Consider the following 20,875-nt stretch of genomic DNA (forward strand, 5'->3'; position numbering starts at 1 on the left):
CACATATAACTCTAATGTAAATAGAGCATGAGTTTTTGATTGCTTTGAATTTTGAAAAATAGTTTTAGACTTTCAAGGCCAGCCTAAAATCTCTTAAGACCAACCAGACTCAAGGTTGTACCTTCTCCTCTATGAGGAGTTCTGAGCCTAAAATCTATATATATAAAATTGATTTTCTGTGTGTCTGTGTATGTTCTCTATACAAATCTACAATTTTAGATCGATTGTCGCCAAATTTTGCATATATACCAAATGGGACCCGACTTGAACGATAGGCTACTTTAAAATTTCGTCAGACCAGGACAAATGCCCCAAATGGGCAAAAAACTGTCCGGCAACAATGGTTTTTGGGCCTCAACAATCACTTTCCGAACGTTTACTTGGGTTACCGTGGTTTCCTAGCAATGCGTTTCAGACGTGTATATGCCTTTACAACAGTTTGTCACTTCTTTAATCCTGTTAGTATATGTATAACAGTTTATGCCTTTATAATGGTTTGCCACATTTTCAATATACTCTCAGTAATGAGGCTTTTTGAATAGACGTCATAATCATCATCAGCATCGCTTTGAGAGTCAGGAAAAGGGTGATCCTCATAGAAATCAGTGCTAAAATTGTCGATTTTACTGTAGAAATGCGGAAATTAGTGGGATTTTCCGCCCCATCAATAATTTTAAAAATTGTATTGAATTCTCGATTTTTAAAATATTCAGTTCGCTTAGAGATATACGAAGCCCAGGAGATTAAATATGAAGTAATTAGCCCCGGGCCTACTTTTGTGTTGGATATTCGAGCAATATCATTGATTTCATTTATATCTTCTCAAGTATGAAAATTAATGTCTCCATATTGTCTCTTTTGATATTTATTTGCATAAATTCATGTGGGTTAGGATATTTTAAAATTAGTTACGAGACCGTGAAAAGTGCACCGAAAAAATTCCACAGCTTTAATTAAGCATTTTTGGAAGCTGGAACAGACAGATGGATAACTTGAAGTTCAGGGGGGGGGGGGATCGAAATACCTAGCGCCCCTTAAAAAAAGAAAAATATATATTCATTTCTACGTTTCTGTGTAAATCTATATTTGTTTATTTCATGAATCGCGCAGGTCGCCATATTGGTTAACTTGGACACGGTTTGTATGTCCCTCAAGAAAAAGAGAGGGAGATATCACGTGATCCAAAAAAGCCTCATTGAAGAAAACCCGGGCAGCGCCGGGTATTATAGCTAGTCTATATATATAAAATTGGTTTTCTGTCTGTCTGTCTGTCTCTGTGTGTGTATGTTCTCTATACAAATCTACAATTTTAGATCGATTGTCACCAAATTTTGCATATATACCAAATGGGGTCTGACTTGAACGATAGGCTACTTTAAAATTTCGTCAGAGTAGGGCAAATGCCCCAAATGGGCAAAAAACTGTCCGGCAACAATGGTTTTTGGGCCTCAACAATCACTTTCCGAATGTTTACTTTGGTTACCGTGGTTCCCTAGCAATGCGTTTCAGACGTGTATATGCCTTTACAATGGTTTGTCATTTCTTCAAGGCTATCAGTATATGTATAATATTTATGCCTTTTTATAATGGTTTGCCACATTTTCAATACGCCCAGTAATGAGGTTTTTTGAATGACGTCATAATCATCATCAGCATCGCTTTGAGGGTCAGGAAAAGGGTGATCCTCATAGAAATCAGTGTTAAATTTGCCGATTTTAATGTAGAAATGCGGAAATTTGGTGGGGTTTTCTGTCACATCGATAGTTTTAAAAATTGTATTAAATACTCGATGTTTGAAATATTGAGTTCACTTAGAGATAGATATACGAAGCCTGGGAGATTAAATATGAAGTAATTAGCCGGACCTACTTTTGTGTTGGATATTCATGCAATAACATTGATTTAAACTTTTCATTTATATCTTCTCAAGCATGAAAATTAATGTCTCCGTATTGTCTTTTAATATTGAACTGCATCAATTCATATAGTTTAGGTTGCTTTAAAATTAATTATGGCCCCGTAAAAAGTACATCGAAAAAATTCCACAGCTTTAATTAAGCATTTTTTAAAGCAGAAGCAGGCAGAGATAGATAGATAACTTGAAGTTCAAAGGGGGGAATCAAAATACTTAGCACCCTTTAAAAAAAGAAAAATATATATTTAATTTTACGTTTCTTTAAATCTAGATTTCTTTATTTCATGAAGTCTCCATATTGGTGAACTTAGACACGGTTTGCATGTCCCTCAAAGAAAGGAAGATATCACGTCATCCAAAAAAGCCTCATTGAAGAAAACCCGGGCAACGCCGGGTATTATAGCTAGTCTTATATATAAATGTGAAAGTATGTGTGTGTGTTCTTTATACAAATCTACAGTTTCAGACCAATCGTCACCAGATTTTACATATATACCAAACAGGACCGGGAATGAACCATAGGGTACTTTAAAAGTTCGTCAGAGCTGGGCAAATGCCCGAAATAAGTGAAAAACTGTCGGGCAACAATGGTTTTGGGGCCTCAACAATCACTTTCGGAATGTTTACTTTGGTTACTGTGGCTCCCAACAATGCATTTCAGACGTGAATATATGCCTTTACAATGGTTTGTCACATCTTTAACGCTGCCAGTGTATGTATAATAGTTTATGCCTTTATAATGGTTTGTCAATTTTCCAATCCTCCCAGTAATTGAAGAAAGCATGGGAAGCGACGGGTATTTTTGCTAGCCTATATACAGGTTACAGGCTGTCCTGTAAGTGCTGATGGGGCCTTTATCTCATCAACCGCCCATCGTAGAGGTTTAGTTTCAATTTAAAAAATGCTTAAAAGGCATTTGAATGATATTCGCTGCACAAGCTCGATGTATGGCGTCACTAACAACAGAGAACAACAACTACAATGACAAAACTGAGAATAAAAATTTTCAATGCCAGTTGATGAACTCAATGCTTCCCTCAAATCATCAACATTCTGGCACGAAGTTAAAAAATTATTATTATCCACCAACGTACGAGTTCAACTGCAAAATGATGTAGCACTGCTATCATTTTAACATCAGTTGATCAAACTTGGCAATGGAAGAATTCCCATAGACACAAGCACTGGACTGATTGACAACTGGCAAAATCCATTTGGGAACGTAAACTCAGTTCAAGAACTTGCAGACCAAGTCTTCCAAACATTCAACAAAATCACCGAAACCATGAGTGGGTGTGTGAGAGAGCGATTCTGGCATAGAAAAATGACAGTGTGAACAAGATCAACGAAAAAATCCTAAAAATTATCCCAGGACTCCACATCTTACAAATTGGTTGACATTGTCACAGACTCAGCGCACACAGTTCTGTATCTTAAAGAATTTCTGAACTCTTTGGATATTCCGGGTGTGCCACCAGACAACTTTATCCTCAAAGTCGGAGCACCTATAATGCTTTTAAGAAATTTGGAGACACAGAGACTCTGCAATGGCACCAGATTTTGTGTGGATTAATTGCACAATTACATCATTGAAGCAACAATTCTAACTGGATGTGCCAAAGGAGAAGTCTTCATTCCACGTATCCCAATTATTACTGAAAAAATGCCATTCACTTTCAAGCGATTACAGTTCCCGCTTCCCAGTCGTTAGCTGTGGCAGGTATCAATCTACTTGAGCCCTGTATTTCTCATGGACAGATTTTTGTCGCCTGTTCTTCACGTGTTGGTAATCCCAAAAATTTGTACATCTACACACCAGATGAAAAAACAAAAAAAATATTGTGTATCCACAAGCGATTGCCTGAAGTTTTTAACTAAAATATTTAAAAATAAAAGTAATTTTTTCTTACTTGATGCAGAAATTTTTTTGATTAAGAAATAATTATTAAGCTATACATATATAAATTTTTTTACGGGGCGGGCAACAACGGCTAGGTATCAGCTAGTGAAATATATATGCAGCTTTTGCATTGCTAGGCCAAGGTCTCAGAAACCATCCGCCCACATCTGTGGTAGTTTAAGTGAAATGCCAGAAAGTGAATTTCCTCTGACCATGCCCTCACAGCCTAAAAGCTGCATAATTATGTTAACTGAGTTTTATTCTCATATGAGAGGAGGGGACATTTGAAGTAACTGGAACTTGGAAAAAATTTTACATAATTAACCTTTATTTGAGTATTTTCAAATTTTTGAAACGATTTCCATTATTTTTCATCATGGTATGAATCTACTATTCACTATTTTATCCATGGACACTAGTCATTTACAGACAATTTTCTATCTTTTGTTGGGTAGCTGTTGCCCCCCCCCCCATTTTCGCGTTAAAACATTAAAGAAAAGTGCAAACAGTTGTGACCAATAAACCCAAGCTTAGCATGACTATAGATTTTATTTACATGTTAAACAATTTAGAAATTAAATGGGAAGCAAAATGAATTATAAACATGTATCCAACACCAACCATTAAGGTACAATAATAATTCCTTAACCATAATCTGGTCCAATGAGACGGATCTCCCAATTAAAAGCTAAATCATCTTTCCATCTTAACTCTACTAGTTCAAACTCCTCTTTGACTAACTTTCTAAGAAACCTTCCCTAAAATTCTCTTTTTTGGGAGATGTAATGCCATCCTGATTACTTTTTGTTCAATCGAGAAGAGCATGCTTCCAAGAAGCAGCTGACAGTGATAAATGAATTCCAGGTTGTCTTTGGCCGATACACACCTGAGAGAAAAGTCAGGAGCAGTGATCTCCTGGATACAATAGTTTTCAAAATAGAATAGAGGAAGAACGAGTTAAGAAGGGTCATTTAGGACGTAGACATGGCCCCCACATGAAGGGGGGGGGGGCTGACAGGACTCTAGCCCTAGGGCCCGAGACGATTATTATCATTTTTTGCCTTTTCATGCTATAAATTAACTACAGAAAGGGGCCGTTAAAAGTCTGACTGAGGGGCCCGCAAAAGATCCCAGCCTAGGGGCCCTGCTACAGGATGTGGAGGCCATGGACGTAGAGGGGACCACCTCAGCTGAAGATCAAAAGTACAGATGGTTTCTGGGAAGATTATACAAAATCAAAAAGAACAAGTGGCTTTAGCACTTAACAGTTTCGTTTTTTTGCCATATTGCTTCCAAAAATAAGGACATTTTTGATAAACAATTTTGCATTCAAATCAATTACATAAATTCAAATTCACAGTCAAAACTGTTACAAGTTTTGTATTTATTAATTTATACTAATTTTTAATTACAACAAAAAAATGGCATTTTTACTTAAAGTTGTCTTTTTCTGAACAACTAGTTGAACTGCAAAGAACACTTTACAGAAATGGATGTCATTTCTATAAATTGTTCTATAAAAGAGCATGCATTTTTTTATACTTACATTTTTATTTCATTTCAAAACTCAGCTTTTTTATGGTAAATTTTGAAACATGGAAATAAGCAAAGTCCTGTATTACAATCAGGACAAAAATATTTGGTTTACGCTAGTTTTACAATCCAAACTTTACTGGACAACTAGAGCCATCTATTAGAAACACTGCAAATTAAAAAAAAGACAAAAAGCAAGGCAAATAGACATAGATTGACATAGAAAAATACGCTGCTCGAGCGTTGTATTGGCAAATCAGAAAAAGACCCTTTTGCAACCTGAATGGTGTTCTGGTAAAACTGTTAAGTGGTTAAGCTGACTGAGGAATGCGACCAAAGAAGCAAGAAGGAAAGTAGTTTTGAAGAAGCGGAAAAATGTGTCAGAAGATGGCTATAGTATGAGAGGTAAAAGATTGTTGTGGCATCAATTGAAAGAGTTTAATTGGATCCCAATATTTTGATTATGCTTTAAGCCGACTTCTATACACATTCTTTACTTCAGGGCTACACCTAGATTCCAAGGTCGGGTGGTTCATGTCTCTCGATGTTCCCCCAAATAATTAATAAACACGTAACATACTCATGCAATATAAATCACTTTATATGACATGATGTCCCTCTCCATTTGTTAATGCAAGATATACAGAAAACTGGATGTTGTGAAGATAGTTATTTTTTTGAGATTTCGATTTTTGATCTCTATCTCCTCTGTTGCTTAGTAGTGAGAGCACTCTTCCTGCAAACGAGGAATCTGGGTTTGACTCCCGGTAGAGGCAGAGATGAGTTTTTTCCTTCCTTAAAAAAATTTAACATCTCAAAAAATAAATATCTTCTCAACATCTCAAAAAATAAATATCTTCTCAACATCTCAAAAAATAAATATCTTCTCAACATCTCAAAAAATAAATATCTTCTCAACATCTCAAAAAATAAATATCTTCTCAACATCTCAAAAAATAAATATCTTCTCAACATCTCAAAAAATAAATATCTTCTCAACATCTCAAAAAATAAATATCTTCTCAACATCCAGTTTTCTGTATATCTTGCATAAATCACTTTAATAGAAACAACAAGTTTACCACTCAAGTTTAATATTAATAAAAGATGTTCACTATATGTAACTATCTTAAGATGCATATTTATAGAGAGGAAACGATGTCACTCTCCGCTTTTCATACAAAGTACAAAAGCCTGGATAACCAAGCGGAGATCGAGATGTTGTTCGGGAAGAAAATTCACATTCCTCTGTGGGGAATCGAACCACCAATCTCTCACTGTCCGGGCGAGTGTTTTAACCATTGAACTACAGAGGACAGACATTTTCAATCCTTAGAGCATATGTATGAATGCTGAACGGGACTGCGCATGGACAGCCTTCAAGCTCAGCTAATAGCCCTTACGACATTAGGCCCCAGATGGCGACATATAGAGAGAAACTATGTACATACAAAGTACGAAAGCCTGGATATCCATCCTGTCGTCATCTGGGGGCTAACATCGTAAGGGCTATTAGCTGAGCTTGGAGGCTGTCCATGCGCAGTCCCGTTCAGCATTCATACATATGCTCTAAGGATTGAAAATGTCTGTCCTCTGTAGTTCAATGGTTAGAACACTCGCCCGGACAGTGAGAGATTGGTAGTTCGATTCCCCACAGGGGAATGTGAATTTTCTTTCCGAGCAACATCTCGATCTCCGCTTGGTTATCCAGGCTTTCGTACTTCGTATGCATATTTAGTTTCATTTCCCATAATATTGTAGGGTATATATAAAATAACATTAATTTTATGTGACATGACATGGACTTCAAATTAGTATATAACTTAATCATATGTTCTTCTCAAGTTTTCTATGTGTATGCTAAGCCCTGCAGAAATATTTAAAATCATAATAGAATCTCCCATATCTGGAACAAAAAAAGTAGTTTTTACATGTTCATTTTCAGTGGGAAGGTTTTCACAAGGTCGATGATCCAAGAAAAGGGAAAATAATTTTTTAAGCCTTTTTTTTTAATTATATAAATAAAATCAGCATATTTCTATAATTTTTAGCTCTTTATCATTTTTAAATCTCCTTATTGTTACATTTTTAATAGGTTTCTACATTATTTATTCATATCCTAATAATATTTATTTCATTCAAAATAGGTTCCGCTCCATTTATTTTGGGTAACTTTGAATATTTTACTATGCATTTTCTTTCTTCTTCCTCAGCTGTTATGGCAGAACTAGAGGCTAGTATGCCTACATTAGATGATCTAATGGGACAGGTTGAAAAATTTATAAATGGTGGCGGTAAATACAACGATACTCCAGCTGTCATAGATGTAATAATTCCTCTGTTATGCAGGTCTGCATATTAATATTCCTAATTTTTCACTCATTTCATTTCATTTTTAAAAACTGCAATAAAAGTGATCATGATTTTGTTTTATGTTTATTTTCATTCTAAATTACTTTTTTTATGGTATTATTTGCATGAGTCACACAATATCAAATAGATGTATATACTTTTTTGACCTCTGTAAGTAAATGCTAAAGATCAATCCCGTCAAATGTGATTTTGAGTTAATATATGCATATGCCACACAGTAAAAGTCTGGAGATCAGTTAAACCAAGGGTTGACTTGAGCAAACTGGTAAAAGCTCCATCAGTACCAACGTAAATGTCAAAATTGTGGCAATTTTTCTTACATTGAGGTTAAACAGAAATGACAAGGAAAAACACATTGGTATGGCAGAAATTCCTCCACTTAGAGGTTAGTGCACCAACCTCTCAGGAAGCCATTAAAAAAGTTTTTGAATGAACCCTGCCATTTTCAAACACAACACTAAGCTGTAGGTCTTTTTAATTAGCCCCCATGACATTAATGTAACAAAAATGGTTAAATGAATAGCACAAAGTCATAAATAATAATAATTTAATAACAGATAATACACACTTGAATTTTTGAGTGCTGAAGATACATATTCGTTTATTCTAAACATATAACAAAAAGCTGCATGGCGTTTATTTCAATGAGGTTTTGCTTGCTTGTTTTTTATTTTTGCCAATTTATATCTTAGTGCCTTGATTTTTCGTAATTTATGTTTTATGAAAATGAAATATCTTATCTGGAATGAAGGGAAAAAAGAATTTGTTGTATAAAATGATTCAGCTTTATATTTTACATTTGATATTAATTTCAATATTGTTAATTTCCTATTTCTATTTTCAGTTATTTACCATTCTGGTGGAGTCAGGGCCCTGACAATGTGAATATGCAATCTGGGTATGAATTTCATAATATTAGTTTCTCCTACTACTTTATCCATTCACATACTACGGATCTCAATTTAAGTTCAATTCCATGTTGTGGTCTTCTTGCACTGTGTTATATGGTCATGTAACGTAGTTGCTCTGTTTCAATTTTGTTAGAGAGAAATATTTTCAATCTGGAGTAAATTTACAAAAATGTAAGCGTTCTGATGAAATTTCTGATGTATAGAAATTTTTTTGCAGAAAGGCTATTATTTTTTCATTTCTTACCTCAGGAATCATGTTACAATGGTGACCAGTGAGCATCTAAACAGTTTGTTAAAAAATACTCTCAACCTCATTCGTCGCACAGTTGGAGAAGATACTGCTCCATGGATGGTAAATATAGCAGGTAATTTTAATGCCATGCTTTAGTGTTCGAAATGAAATATTGCATTTGTGATTATGATATAAACTTAAAACACTCAAATAAATGAGAATATTTATGAAGTTTCTACCAGAAATAACTGATCTTTTACCTGCAAAAAAAGTTCCATATTAATTACTATCTTTTTGAGAAATATTTTACAATTTCATATGCATATAATTAATTGAAGTTCTCAGTAATAGTGAGCTTGAAAGCCTTTAATTATTTAAGCATAACTGGTATTACCTATCCAGATTATTCAATTTCCTATTTTGGATGTATATGGTCATTTTAAAATCGTCAACCTTTTCTTCATGTGTCCTGTTTCTTCCAACTTCATTATTTTAACACATGTATCCTGCTTTGAATTTCTTAGCTCATGCTGGACAAATTGTGATAAACTCATCCGAAGAACTGTTACAAGACCCAGTTCTACCATTAGCTGAAAAGATAGGGTCTCGTGCCATGTCTGTATTTCACAAAGAAGAACAAATGAGAGGGTACTTGAAATCAGCAACAGAAGATACATCTCAAGTTGAGAGTCAACTGCAAGATGTAAGGTTGTTTTTAGATTTGTAGTTTAACTGATAGTTAAATTATAGTTTTTGTCTGTGATGTTTTTGGCTGCTATTTTGCAAATTAAATTCGGTACTCCATTCAATAAAACTTTTCATAGAATTAGCTTCCTTTAATTCTCTTCTAAATAGTATTCAAGCATAAATAGTAATAATTTGGATCAAAAATGCTTGTTTTTAGCACCATCATAAATGAAAAAAAGTATAATTTTTTCAAAATTAAGAAATATAGTTATAAAGAGTAACCTTCAGCTTGCTCTGTGGTAATGTCACAACATTCAAAAGCTAGTTATCAAAGGCTCATGTGATGGTGTCCATGATGTTTGATGAGTGAGCATTACTAAACGTGGAAGGAATTGTTTATTTAGTGAATCAGTTGTTATAATTAGCCACATGCTCCAAAATTAGTTATGATCTTGTGTATCATCAGTATAACAGAAGTATTTCATGTTTCATCAAGGTGAAAAAAATTACATAACAGGCATTCCTCGACTCACAAACTTAAGAAGTTAATAACACGTACAGATATTGTGGAGATCAATGAAAATAAGATATTGAAGTAGTTTTAAATTTTATTTATAGGAATTCAGTTTGTTAGTGAGAGATGTTTATGCTTTTTATCCTCTTCTCATCAAATATGTTGATTTACAAAGGTTAGTGACTTTTTTTCAATTTTGTTCTAACTAAACATTCTTTTCTAAAAAGTGAACTCATTTCATATGGATGTACATGAAAATTGAAGTTCCAAAGTTTTGTTTATAATTTTATGCACTTTGGTTTTCTGAAAATTTTGCTTTTTAAGAAATACTGTATACATGAAAAATTTTCAAGATATTGCATCAAAGGAACCTAGTAGAACTTGGTTGTTATACAGAAAGCTAAACTTTTATCTTGCAATGACCTAATTATAAAATGCTAAAGAAACAGATATAAACTTTAAAAATCTATCAATCATAGAATACCTTTTACGATTTAAAAAAATAACAGTACATTTAAAGAGATGTGCAACAGATAATTATTGTAAAATTACTTACATGGCTTCAAAAATATTTCTGCACAATATATTTTTCCCGAATTTTTTCTTTGTTGTTGTGATAGTTGATGATGTAAGATAGTTTTCTTCATAAATATCATATTTGAACTTACCTTTACTGCCATTTTTTTCAGGAATCATTGGCTGAAACATAACATCAAGGAAGCAGAAATAGTTTATAACAATGTGGCTCATATATTTAATATATGGAATAAGAGTCAGGTACAGCATTCATACTCAGTCATATCAGACATTATCACTTGAAAACTGATTTTTATATCTTTATTTTTGACATGAAATTATGAAGAAATAAACACAAAATTCCAATGAGGTTTTTTAATAAACTTTTTCATTTTTGTTAGTATGTTATATATGTGGTTATTTTTTTTTAAATTTAAAACTAACTGTTCTATATGTACATCATCATCATCATCATTTGGCGTCCCATAGGGGAAGAGCTTAGGCAAATTTTGCCCATTGCTCTAGCACCAAGTGGTTCAACATGAGTTGTAGGTCATGTAAGAATGAAGAAAGATATTATTCTGTGGAAATACCCAGAGTTTGGTGACTGCTCCGGGGACGAGAGTTATGGTGTCTATTACCACATTGTATTGGGTCTCTGTATGGGACATTAAGGAGAACCGCAACCAGTAAAGCCATGTCAGAGAATTTGAGGCTGCTCCTGTCTGCGGTGCCCTTTTAGAAAAGGAGCAGAGAAGGTCTCAGGGATATGGCTGAGAACTCAACACGAGGTTATTAAATAGTAATGCATGAAAGTTCAAGTTAAAGCAGAATTGAAACTCACCATGAATTTAGGTGTTTAGTGTAATTTAGAAAATTTACCAAGTTGTAAATGCTGGGAGCATTCACAACTTCACTTAGAGTCACCTGATGATCACCGAAGTAGTTCCTTCTCGGGATGGAGAAGGCGGGACATCGTCCCACATAGTGGAGTGGAGTTTCGTCTTCTTCTCCACACGCAGGACAAATAGGTGAATCTGTATAACTACAGTTGTGTAGGTGTTTCGCTAGGTTAGCATGACCAGTGATGATCTGTATAACCTGTCGAATTTGTTTCCTGTTCAATGAGATAAGTTTTTTAGCAATATTCGGATGGGTTCCCAAGGCCAGCTTGGCCTGTCTGCAGTCCTGCCTTGAGTTCCATTGCCGCATGTGTTTGTCTTCTATCCATTGTTTGACATCTCCTTTGATGGTTGACATCGAAACAGGATAGAAAGGTTCAGGACCAGATAGTGTTCTATATGTAACTTTTTGTACAAATTTTTGATATTTTAATTTATACCTTAGACATCTAATCAAAATTGCTAGATGATCTACACTGAATTCTAAATTAATGATTCATTATAGTTTTTCAGGCGTGAAGAACAAAATTTCATATCACAGCATGAAATTGACAACATGACTCTTATAATGCCTGCTGGTGCTGGAAGAGGTAGATCAGTTCAAAATGTCCCTCAGACAACTTCATCTTCCAAGAAGGTATCTCTTTCATCGCAAATTTTATTTGTGCTTTATGTTCATAAATTTATCATTTATTACTACTCCTTTCTGTTCAATAATGGTATCACATAATTTAAAAAAATTTCATTTTCTTTTCAATAATTTCTTTCATTTTTAGCTATCTGTGCTGAATTTATACATCCATTGTGAAATGTAAAACAACCACTTAACTCATCTTCAACTTTTCTTTTAAGGTGAAAAAAAAACGAGATCGAGATGTGAAGAGAGATAAAGAAAAAGAATTAGCTTCCAGCTTAATGGTGGCATGCTTAAAGAGATTATTGCCAATTGGTTTGAATTTGTTTGCAGGGCGAGAACAAGAGCTTGTTCAGCATGCCAAGGATAAATTTTTAAAAGGAGTAAGTACAATGTTTTTTATATTGTTCTGAGCAATAATTTTTCTAATCCAAATTTAGGTGACCACCAAATAAATGGAATTAAAATATTTGTACTAATATTTCAGTGTAGGTTAGGTTTTGTAATTTTTTATTTATGCAATATTGTTGGCCTTTCACAGGCCTAAAATCTTAACATTGAAACTATTATATTTCGCTGTTTTTTTTTTGTTTTCATTTTTATGTATAATTTGAGTCTTGAACCATTTACTATTTATTTACAGAAAGAACAAGATTCAGACATATTTGAATACATAAAGCTGCAATTGACACTTCCAGATAAGGTAAGAAAGCTGTTTATTTCTTTGTAGTTATAAAGTTATTTCATTGTTTATTAAATCAAATAATCACACAAATGTTACACTTATAGTTATTGATTCTTTCAAAAATATTAAACACTAATATTATATTACTTATACTTTATATAATTGCTATGGTATTAAATTATCAAAAAAGCAAAGCCAAAACTGCATAAACAAAAACTTGGAGAATTTATAAATAACTATTTCCAGGATTCTATAACTGAGATATTTTATTTCAATTTGTTGTTGAAATTCTAATATTAAGTTGTGTTTATTTTTGTGTTCATTATATATTTTGTTAGATTGATCCTAGTGATGCTATGAGTTGGCAGCATTATTTATACAGCAAACTGGGGTCTAAAAAAGAAGGTACCATAAAAATTTCTCCCGATGAACTGGTTGAAAAAATTATTGACATGGCTAAAGTTTTATATGGGCTGCATGTGGTAAGTTGTAGTTTTTTTTTTTGTGGATTTTTCATTAATGTAATTTGAGAAGAGAAACCGATAAAAGCAACTTTTCTTGAGAATGTCTTAAGATATTCTTCAAAAGGTCATAGCAGACATTAGAACAAACATGTTTTGTATGTCAGTGGGAGCAAGCTTACATTTATGCATATGGCTTAAGTGCAAATGCAAGTAAGCAATGCTCAGTAAAATTAAATTCTTTTCTTACCTTATTTCTTGAAATTTCTTATAAACTATTACTTATTTGCAATGCCTCATTTATACAATAAATATGTGCCTTATGAAATTGCATGTAATTTTATTCTATAAATTGTTTGCCTGAGCATGGTCTTGTATGTTCTTTGGCCAAAAAATTGATATCCAATCCAATTAATGCATGCAAGTAAGTGCTGGAACGTTTCGTGATGTAGTATTTGCACAATGGGGGAGGGGACATTCACAGTAGTCTAAGCACCACTCTTCCATTACCGATATAAGACCCATGCATTAGATTTGCCTTAGTGCATCACAAGAGTCTAAACCAGTGGTTCCTAACCTTTTTTCGGCCATGCCCCACCAAAGCATCTCTAAAATCCTGATGCCTCCCCCCGTACTTTAGTCTGAGATCTGGGGTACCCCCACCCCTCATCCCGTGATGAAACATCATAGTACCAATAAAGAGACAAAGATTTTTACAATTTTTTTCAAAACCATCTTTTTTTTCTTTGCCTCCTTAAATTTTAAAACACAAGGTCATTGTCTCCCCCACCCCACCATTTCTGTCTGCTTTTTCTTAGTCAAAAGCAGTGGTTTTAATCAGGGATCTTCGGGGGGGGGGGAAAGGTGCCATGAGCTTTTATGAGAAAACATTTAACTCATTGCATTGGCATAGGCTTTGACAGCCAGCATCTTATTGAGAATGAGAACTTATCTGGCTGTTAGGTTGTGGTGTATTTCTTTCAAACGTTTTGCCTGTAGCTGTGTGATGGGTATCTTCAGAGGTGAGTCTGGTACTACTGAATGCAGACGACAACAATCAATAGCAAGTGAAGCTGGAAAAGTTGATAAGAAAGGCACTTCATTAGCACTCTGTAGTAATTTAGTACTAGACTCTGGGGATGCCCACCACAGCTGTGGGCAAAGCATTAAAAAAAATAGACCCTGGCGTAAAAGCCTGGTAAATACTTATTGTGATTTAACTGATTGTTTGTACATTGCTATATGCAGAATATTGTTTTTTAAAAGAGTTTGTGGCACTCACACACACACATTTTTCTTTATTTTATGGGTTCAGGGGGCCCGTGGACTTGATATTACTGGCACAAATTTTCTGTGGAACACAAAACATTAAGAACCCTCAGTCAAATCTCTTCCTCTGAAAGAGAAAAATAAAAGAAGTCATCAAGAAATTATTCAAAAATTTCAACTGATACGAAAAATGAAGGGAGTTCAGCAGGTTCCAAGCCTTCATAGAAAAACTCAAATTGCACCCACCCCTCAAAAAAAAATATCAAATTGCCCTTGGTGAGTCATTAGAAATCACTGGCCCAAACTAATCTGGCCACTCTTTGCTACACACAAAAAAAGTTTTTATATGCTCTATGCTTAAAGTTTGTCCAAGTTAAGAATCACTATATATAACTATGATTTCTACTTTAGTTTGATCACTTTACATAATTAAATTCTGAAAAGATTTTGCTGTTTATTATTTTGAAAGAATAATGATCAAGTACAAAAATCAGTCTTTAAATCAACACTCAGAGGCTTTCTATTTCAATTTTAAAGGACAGGGATATAGATCAGGAGTGACACTTTATAATAAAATTGTTTATAATTTTTTAAATTTTTTTAATATTTATATTGGTATTAACACAGAATCTTTTCCAAAATATTGGTTGTTCATTTGATCATTGATTATTTTTGTCGAACCACGGTCATTTTCTGCACATGAGGCCTAATTAGACTGAGTTCTACCATATATTGCTGATTCTGAACGACAGCATACAACATTTAGCCTTTTTTTATACTTACTGAGGGGTTAACAAACCAATCCCTCGATGTGGGACTCCCTGCAGTAGCAATATTTTTTCTGTGGTCATGTCACTGTTTCTGTTGTACCTCTGTATCAGGAAAGTTTCTGACAAGGATAAATCTGGTATCGAAGATTGCTTCTTCATTTATTATATCATTTCAGAAGTTTTTTTATTTCTTATAAGGAAATATTTTCAATTTCTTAAGGAAAATTTAATTACTTTTAAATTATGACTGATTTAGATATCACCACAGTGGTTAGTAATAGTACAGTTTATGCCTCAAGCCTGATTTAAATGTTATTTTTCTTTCACTTATTGCTTTTCTATCTCTCTTCATTGATTCTTTTCTCTTGTAATATTTCTAACTGACTGACTAACAGTTTTTCACACTCATATCTGTATGTTGGAGATAAAGGTCACTATGTCAATTTTTGTCATTATTGAGATAATACTATTAATTTTTACAGTACTTTCATTACACTGACTACACAATGGTATACGATACTTGGTCCTATTTGAATAAATAACAGAGATTTTCACTTTATAAAACCAGCAAGCTCTTCCTAGAAAGCCATATCAAAGAAAATCTTTAAACAGTTCTCCTGTAAAATTTCCCTTTTGTGACATGGTGCCCTTTACTTCCGTCATACAGCTTCATTTTTCTTCTTCTAAATGGGTCTGCCTGTATGCATTGGCATATGTGGGGGGGGGGGGGGTTCTAACCACCCCTCAAGCTGAGATTATAGTGTTATTTTGCAGGGAAAAGTAAACATCCCCCTCAAGAAAATTCTGCATGCACCTGTGAGTGTATACATACGAGGGCAGATTTTGACTTCCAAAAGGTTGTGTATAAAAATTGGCGTAATGCACAAAGTGAAGCTTGATATTTGGCTTTTTATATAGGAAGGATCGAAAAAGAAAAAAAAATAACCATTTTGAAAAAGTCCTTTACATGAATGAATAAATCTTTTTTAGATTGTCCTTTACCAATACTTTGAATCTTTTTAAAGTAGATTTTTATAAGTTCATTGACTGTCAGACAGTTGAGAATCATTGCCATGATTATCATTTGATTGTGTTTTACATTGTTAATTAAAATTCATAGTAAAGAAGTAGATCTTCCAATGTAAAATTAATGACATAAAAATGAAAAATAGTACGTAATCTTTTTTAAAGTTAAGTTAGGGATTCTTTTTTCTGACAATGTAAATGAACTTCTTTAATATCTTTTGTACAAAATGGTTAGTTATACATACTGTTAGGTAAATTGAATGTGATACTATTCAACTTCAAAAATTTACTATCTGCAGCATTATAGTTATGTCTGGATATTAATGGTTTATAATAAATAATGTGCTTCTATATGGAAGAAAACTAGTCACAAAATATCTGCCTACATTAAATCTTTCAATTAACTTTACTTTTTTAACATTGAAACATTGTTATGTATATTATACAGAATGTATATTTTTTCCTTTATGTACAGTATGTCTCTATTCATTGTCCACACTAATCAGCATCACAATACAATTTTTTTAAAGGAAAGAAATCCATGTTTTTTCCAGCAGAAAGAGAAACTCTATGAGAAATTCTTCAGAAGTTTTAGTGCCAGAATAAATAGAGAATTTAGGAGATTGTTCTTTGTCGAAAATCAATTTTTCCAACCTTTTTTTCCAACATATTGTTTATTTCTAAATGCATATGAATCTAAAACTCCTGGTTTTTCCTAATCTTTTCTAATATTCTGTATGAACAAGCTCTTGATGCATTGAAATATGAAACTTCCTTGCTTCAAATCTTAGAAAAAACCCTTTAGTTAAGCATACATTTATTTAAGACTTTAGTTTTTTTATGTTATTTTATGACTTCAATAATTTTATTTTTTGTTGGAATTTATTAATTCAACCATGCTTATATTTTTGTTTACTTTAATTTGTATAATTTTTTGTTTATTTTACTTTATTTTGAATTATTATTTAGATTGATCACCCACAAGGTCAATTGAAGGGAGTGGTTCGAAGTGTTGTTTCAATGCAAAGAAAGAGGGCTGTTATAGCTTGTTTCCGTATGACATCTCTGCATAGTCTTCCAAGGTAATAAAAACAAAGAATAAGAAGTTGTGATAGTCCTAATATACTAACTACCCAGAATTTGTTAGTATCGTAAATTCCACACAAGCATGATGATCTGATTTGAGATCTTAATATTGTGCAAAAGGCATGTCTAACAAAAATAACCCAAGCTTCTCATCCTTAAAGTTTTGAAACAAACCTTTACTGTATAATTTAAAATTTCAAAAAACTAGACTTAAATATGTATCTTTCCATGAAATGTGATATCCCTTATTTTCTAACTGCTGGAGAAGTTCTGATACTGTCTTAGAAGGATTGGCCTTTATTTTTTGGAATAGTGCCCACCTTTGGGAGTTCTTTCTGACCTTTGCTTCATTACTTTATCGATTGACTTTGAGGTGATTTTGAGTATTTTATACAGTACTGTCATTCATCATTATAAAAATTATTTTTCAAATTATTTTGCTCAAATATGTATGCTACTAATCATTCCTTGTTTTTTTTAATAATATTATATAAAAAAAATCAACTCTGATATCAAAACAATAAACAAGTTTTGGTAGCAAGGTATCTGGAATTTTTTCACTGAGAGAGATCTAATACTACAAAATTTAATACTTCAACTTGGACAAGTGATGTGGAAGATAAAGTCATGTACATATGCACAGCAAGTGCAAGTCGACAACATAAAATTCCCTTACAGAATCACTTTTCATTACTTTTGGATCCTTCCTTTTATTCATTCTGTTGTTCTAAAATTATGTCACCTAATAGCAGAGTGATAGTTTGTTTTGATTCAACAAGTCTGGATACAAATGTCAAACTGTCAAATTCTTGTGAAAAGCATAGAATAAATATAGCTGTTTGGTATCTGCTTTAAACAGTAGGTTCTGGTTTCATAGGCCTTATGTGCATCAAATGACCTTGGGAGGGGATGACAAAATATAAAGGAAAATATTAGATATTGAACTATTTTCTCTCAACTTCTGACAAACCAAATTCCCTTTACATATTTGTGGACTTTTATAAACCACTTTTTTAAGTAATTTTGAAGTGCTTCAAAATGAATGGCACACACACACACACAGGTTTGTTCCATATATATATATAGAACAAGCTTTTACCAATTATAATGGTTAAAAGTAGTTATTTTACTGTCAGTACCATAACATAAATGTATTATTTTTCTTGATATTTTCATAAAGGTTCTCTTGTCTTCTGTGAAAAAAGACATTGTTTTCCTGCTTTCTTGCATGTATTTCCCCTTGATTTTTGCATGTCATAACACTCCATAGGCTCATAACACAAAACGTTCAGGATCTGCATGGCACAGACTTCTGTCAACATCAAAAAAGAGGATGGCTATTAACTGTCTTCGTAGTGTGCCACTGTATAACGTACGCAGGTAATAATGAGTTTGCTTCTTGCATCACAATAAATATTTTAACAGCAATTAATATTTCTGTGAAAACAAATATATGTCAATATTACACCTACACTAAATCTCATGTTTAAGTCACTGCACAGGTGAGTGGTTAGCATGCCAACCTTTGGTTCGGATCCCTTTCTGATTCTGTGTTTGAAGCTGTTCCTGTAAATCAGATACATGGTTTATAGTCTAATTAGTCCTTGTGTGCATAAAATAACCCCAGTGCAATGCCGGCACTGGGGGGTGGGGGCAGGAGAGCAACTGCCCTTTTGCAGCAAAATTTAGATGGAGGCAATTTTAAGTGGGAACAAAGAACACGTTATAAAATTGTAAAGCTTCAAAGTTGGAGGGTGAACTGCAAAAGTCGTAGGTACATCAAAATACCCCAGTGCATCAAAAACGATCGAAAAAATTATAAATTTCATGTTATTGAAAAATGATGCCGTATACAAAGATTACTGTATTCATGTTATTAAAAAATTATGTCGTATACAAAGATTACTGTATTCATGTTATTAAAAAATTATGTCGTATACAAAGATTACTGTATTCATGTCGTATGATGTCGTATACAAAGAGTTCTTTATCAATTCAGTAAATTCAAACAGTTATCTGTTACAGAAAAAAAAAAGATGTTGTGCTGATTTTTAGTCCATTTACTATGGGAATGTTAAAATGTATTGCTCCTTGGGGGAAGGAAGGGTTGCGAGTAACTTGTAAGTTATTATTTGAGAGTGCTTAGAATTTTGAACTCACACTTACTGTTCTACAGTAAGTGTGAGTTCAAAATTCTGTTATCTTCATGAAAAGAATATTATTTATAAATGTATTTAAAGTAATTAAGTTTTTAAAGGGAAACCCCCCCCCCCATACTATTTACAACTATATTCACCACAGGTTGCAATTCAAAAATTTAAATACTCAGGTAATTAGTTGGCAAAGCAGATGCAAACAACAGTATTACTTATAAATTGCAAATATTACTAAATCGGAGTCAAAATAAACGGGAGCACATAAACTTACAGGAACGTGATAAATTACGGAAATTGTTTAAGTGGAGTCTTTTCAATGTTAAATTAGGATTCTACTGTTTTCTAAAGATTTTAACAGAGAAATTGTTTTGTTCATATTATCAAAATGATTTGACATAAACAAGATGGATAGATTCCCCAATATGGATAGACATTTTGATTTTATGTTTAAAAGCTAGTTTTTGAAATATTGAGTGTGATAACAAAAAAAAACTTCTGCAGAGTCTTAATAAAAGATTTTTTATGTATCATGATTAACATGATAAACAACCTCATTTAGCTCATCAGGTTTTCATGGTCATTATTGGATTAAAATTGACTATTCGAGCTTGAAATCCATCGTTGTTTGAGTTTGACCGCACCTTTTCTCCACCGTTAGTGGTTTGCATTTTCAGGAAAAATGTTCTTACTGGACTTTGTTTCTGTAATACTGTTTCTCCAGAAGATGCTAACCACTAGTGTTGGAAAAAAAACGTTCAGGTCAAGCGCTAACAAACAATGGCCTTCAAGCACAAATAACCCATTTTCATCAGAGTTGCATTTGTTAAAATTATATTAAAATTAGTTTTCCCTAGCAAATCATTGGCAAACCATGCATGTTCCTTCCTGAATGCTGAGGGCAAATACACTGATATTACCCATGTGTCTATCTAATTCAGTTATGTCTTTGTCCATGCTTGTAATACAATGTTTTAATTCTCAGTTTTAAAAAGTTAAAAATACTATATCTCTTACTGTATTGCATTGCATATTTCTTACTAGTATTCTATTATTTTGTAATCTGTTAAATGATTTGTTGTACCTTATATTCAGGCATCGATCAATCAATATATTTTTACAAATATACAAAGAAATGTGGTTGGAAGAGGAAAATGTTAACCACGAGCAGCTGATAGAAAATATGACAGTAAGCATACAATGTATTTTTTTCTTTTTTTCCTAAGTTCATATTCGGCTATTTCCAGTGACATGAAATATTTATATTTCAGACTAATAACGACAAAAAGGTATCACACACAATAAGTC

At 33.1% G+C, this 20,875-nt stretch overlaps 1 protein-coding gene across 13 annotated transcripts in view; it reads left to right on the forward strand.

Annotated features, from left to right (window-relative positions):
- Positions 1-20,875, forward strand: part of RyR (Ryanodine receptor) — a 178,209-nt gene that overhangs the window by 107,166 nt on the left and 50,168 nt on the right. For 12 of the 13 annotated variants that reach the window (XM_089255391.1, XM_089255395.1, XM_089255398.1 and 9 more), the window contains 12 exons: positions 7,562-7,697; positions 8,566-8,619; positions 8,882-8,997; positions 9,389-9,567; positions 10,170-10,240; positions 10,755-10,842; positions 11,989-12,120; positions 12,336-12,500; positions 12,761-12,820; positions 13,141-13,284; positions 17,298-17,410; positions 20,663-20,756. In XM_089255391.1, the coding sequence (XP_089111517.1) occupies positions 7,562-7,697; positions 8,566-8,619; positions 8,882-8,997; positions 9,389-9,567; positions 10,170-10,240; positions 10,755-10,842; positions 11,989-12,120; positions 12,336-12,500; positions 12,761-12,820; positions 13,141-13,284; positions 17,298-17,410; positions 20,663-20,756 (1,352 nt within the window). Of the gene's footprint in view, positions 1-7,561; positions 7,698-8,565; positions 8,620-8,881; positions 8,998-9,388; positions 9,568-10,169; positions 10,241-10,754; positions 10,843-11,988; positions 12,121-12,335; positions 12,501-12,760; positions 12,821-13,140; positions 13,285-17,297; positions 17,411-18,684; positions 18,795-20,662; positions 20,757-20,875 lie in introns of all 13 variants that reach the window. The other variant, XM_089255390.1, reaches the window with a different exon arrangement.

This window comes from Pholcus phalangioides, unplaced genomic scaffold (genome assembly GCF_987345545.1).
Source record: "Pholcus phalangioides strain wild (caught in Gottingen) unplaced genomic scaffold, Ppha-v1.0 ptg000042l_1, whole genome shotgun sequence".
In the NCBI taxonomy this organism is placed as follows: domain Eukaryota; kingdom Metazoa; phylum Arthropoda; class Arachnida; order Araneae; family Pholcidae; genus Pholcus; species Pholcus phalangioides.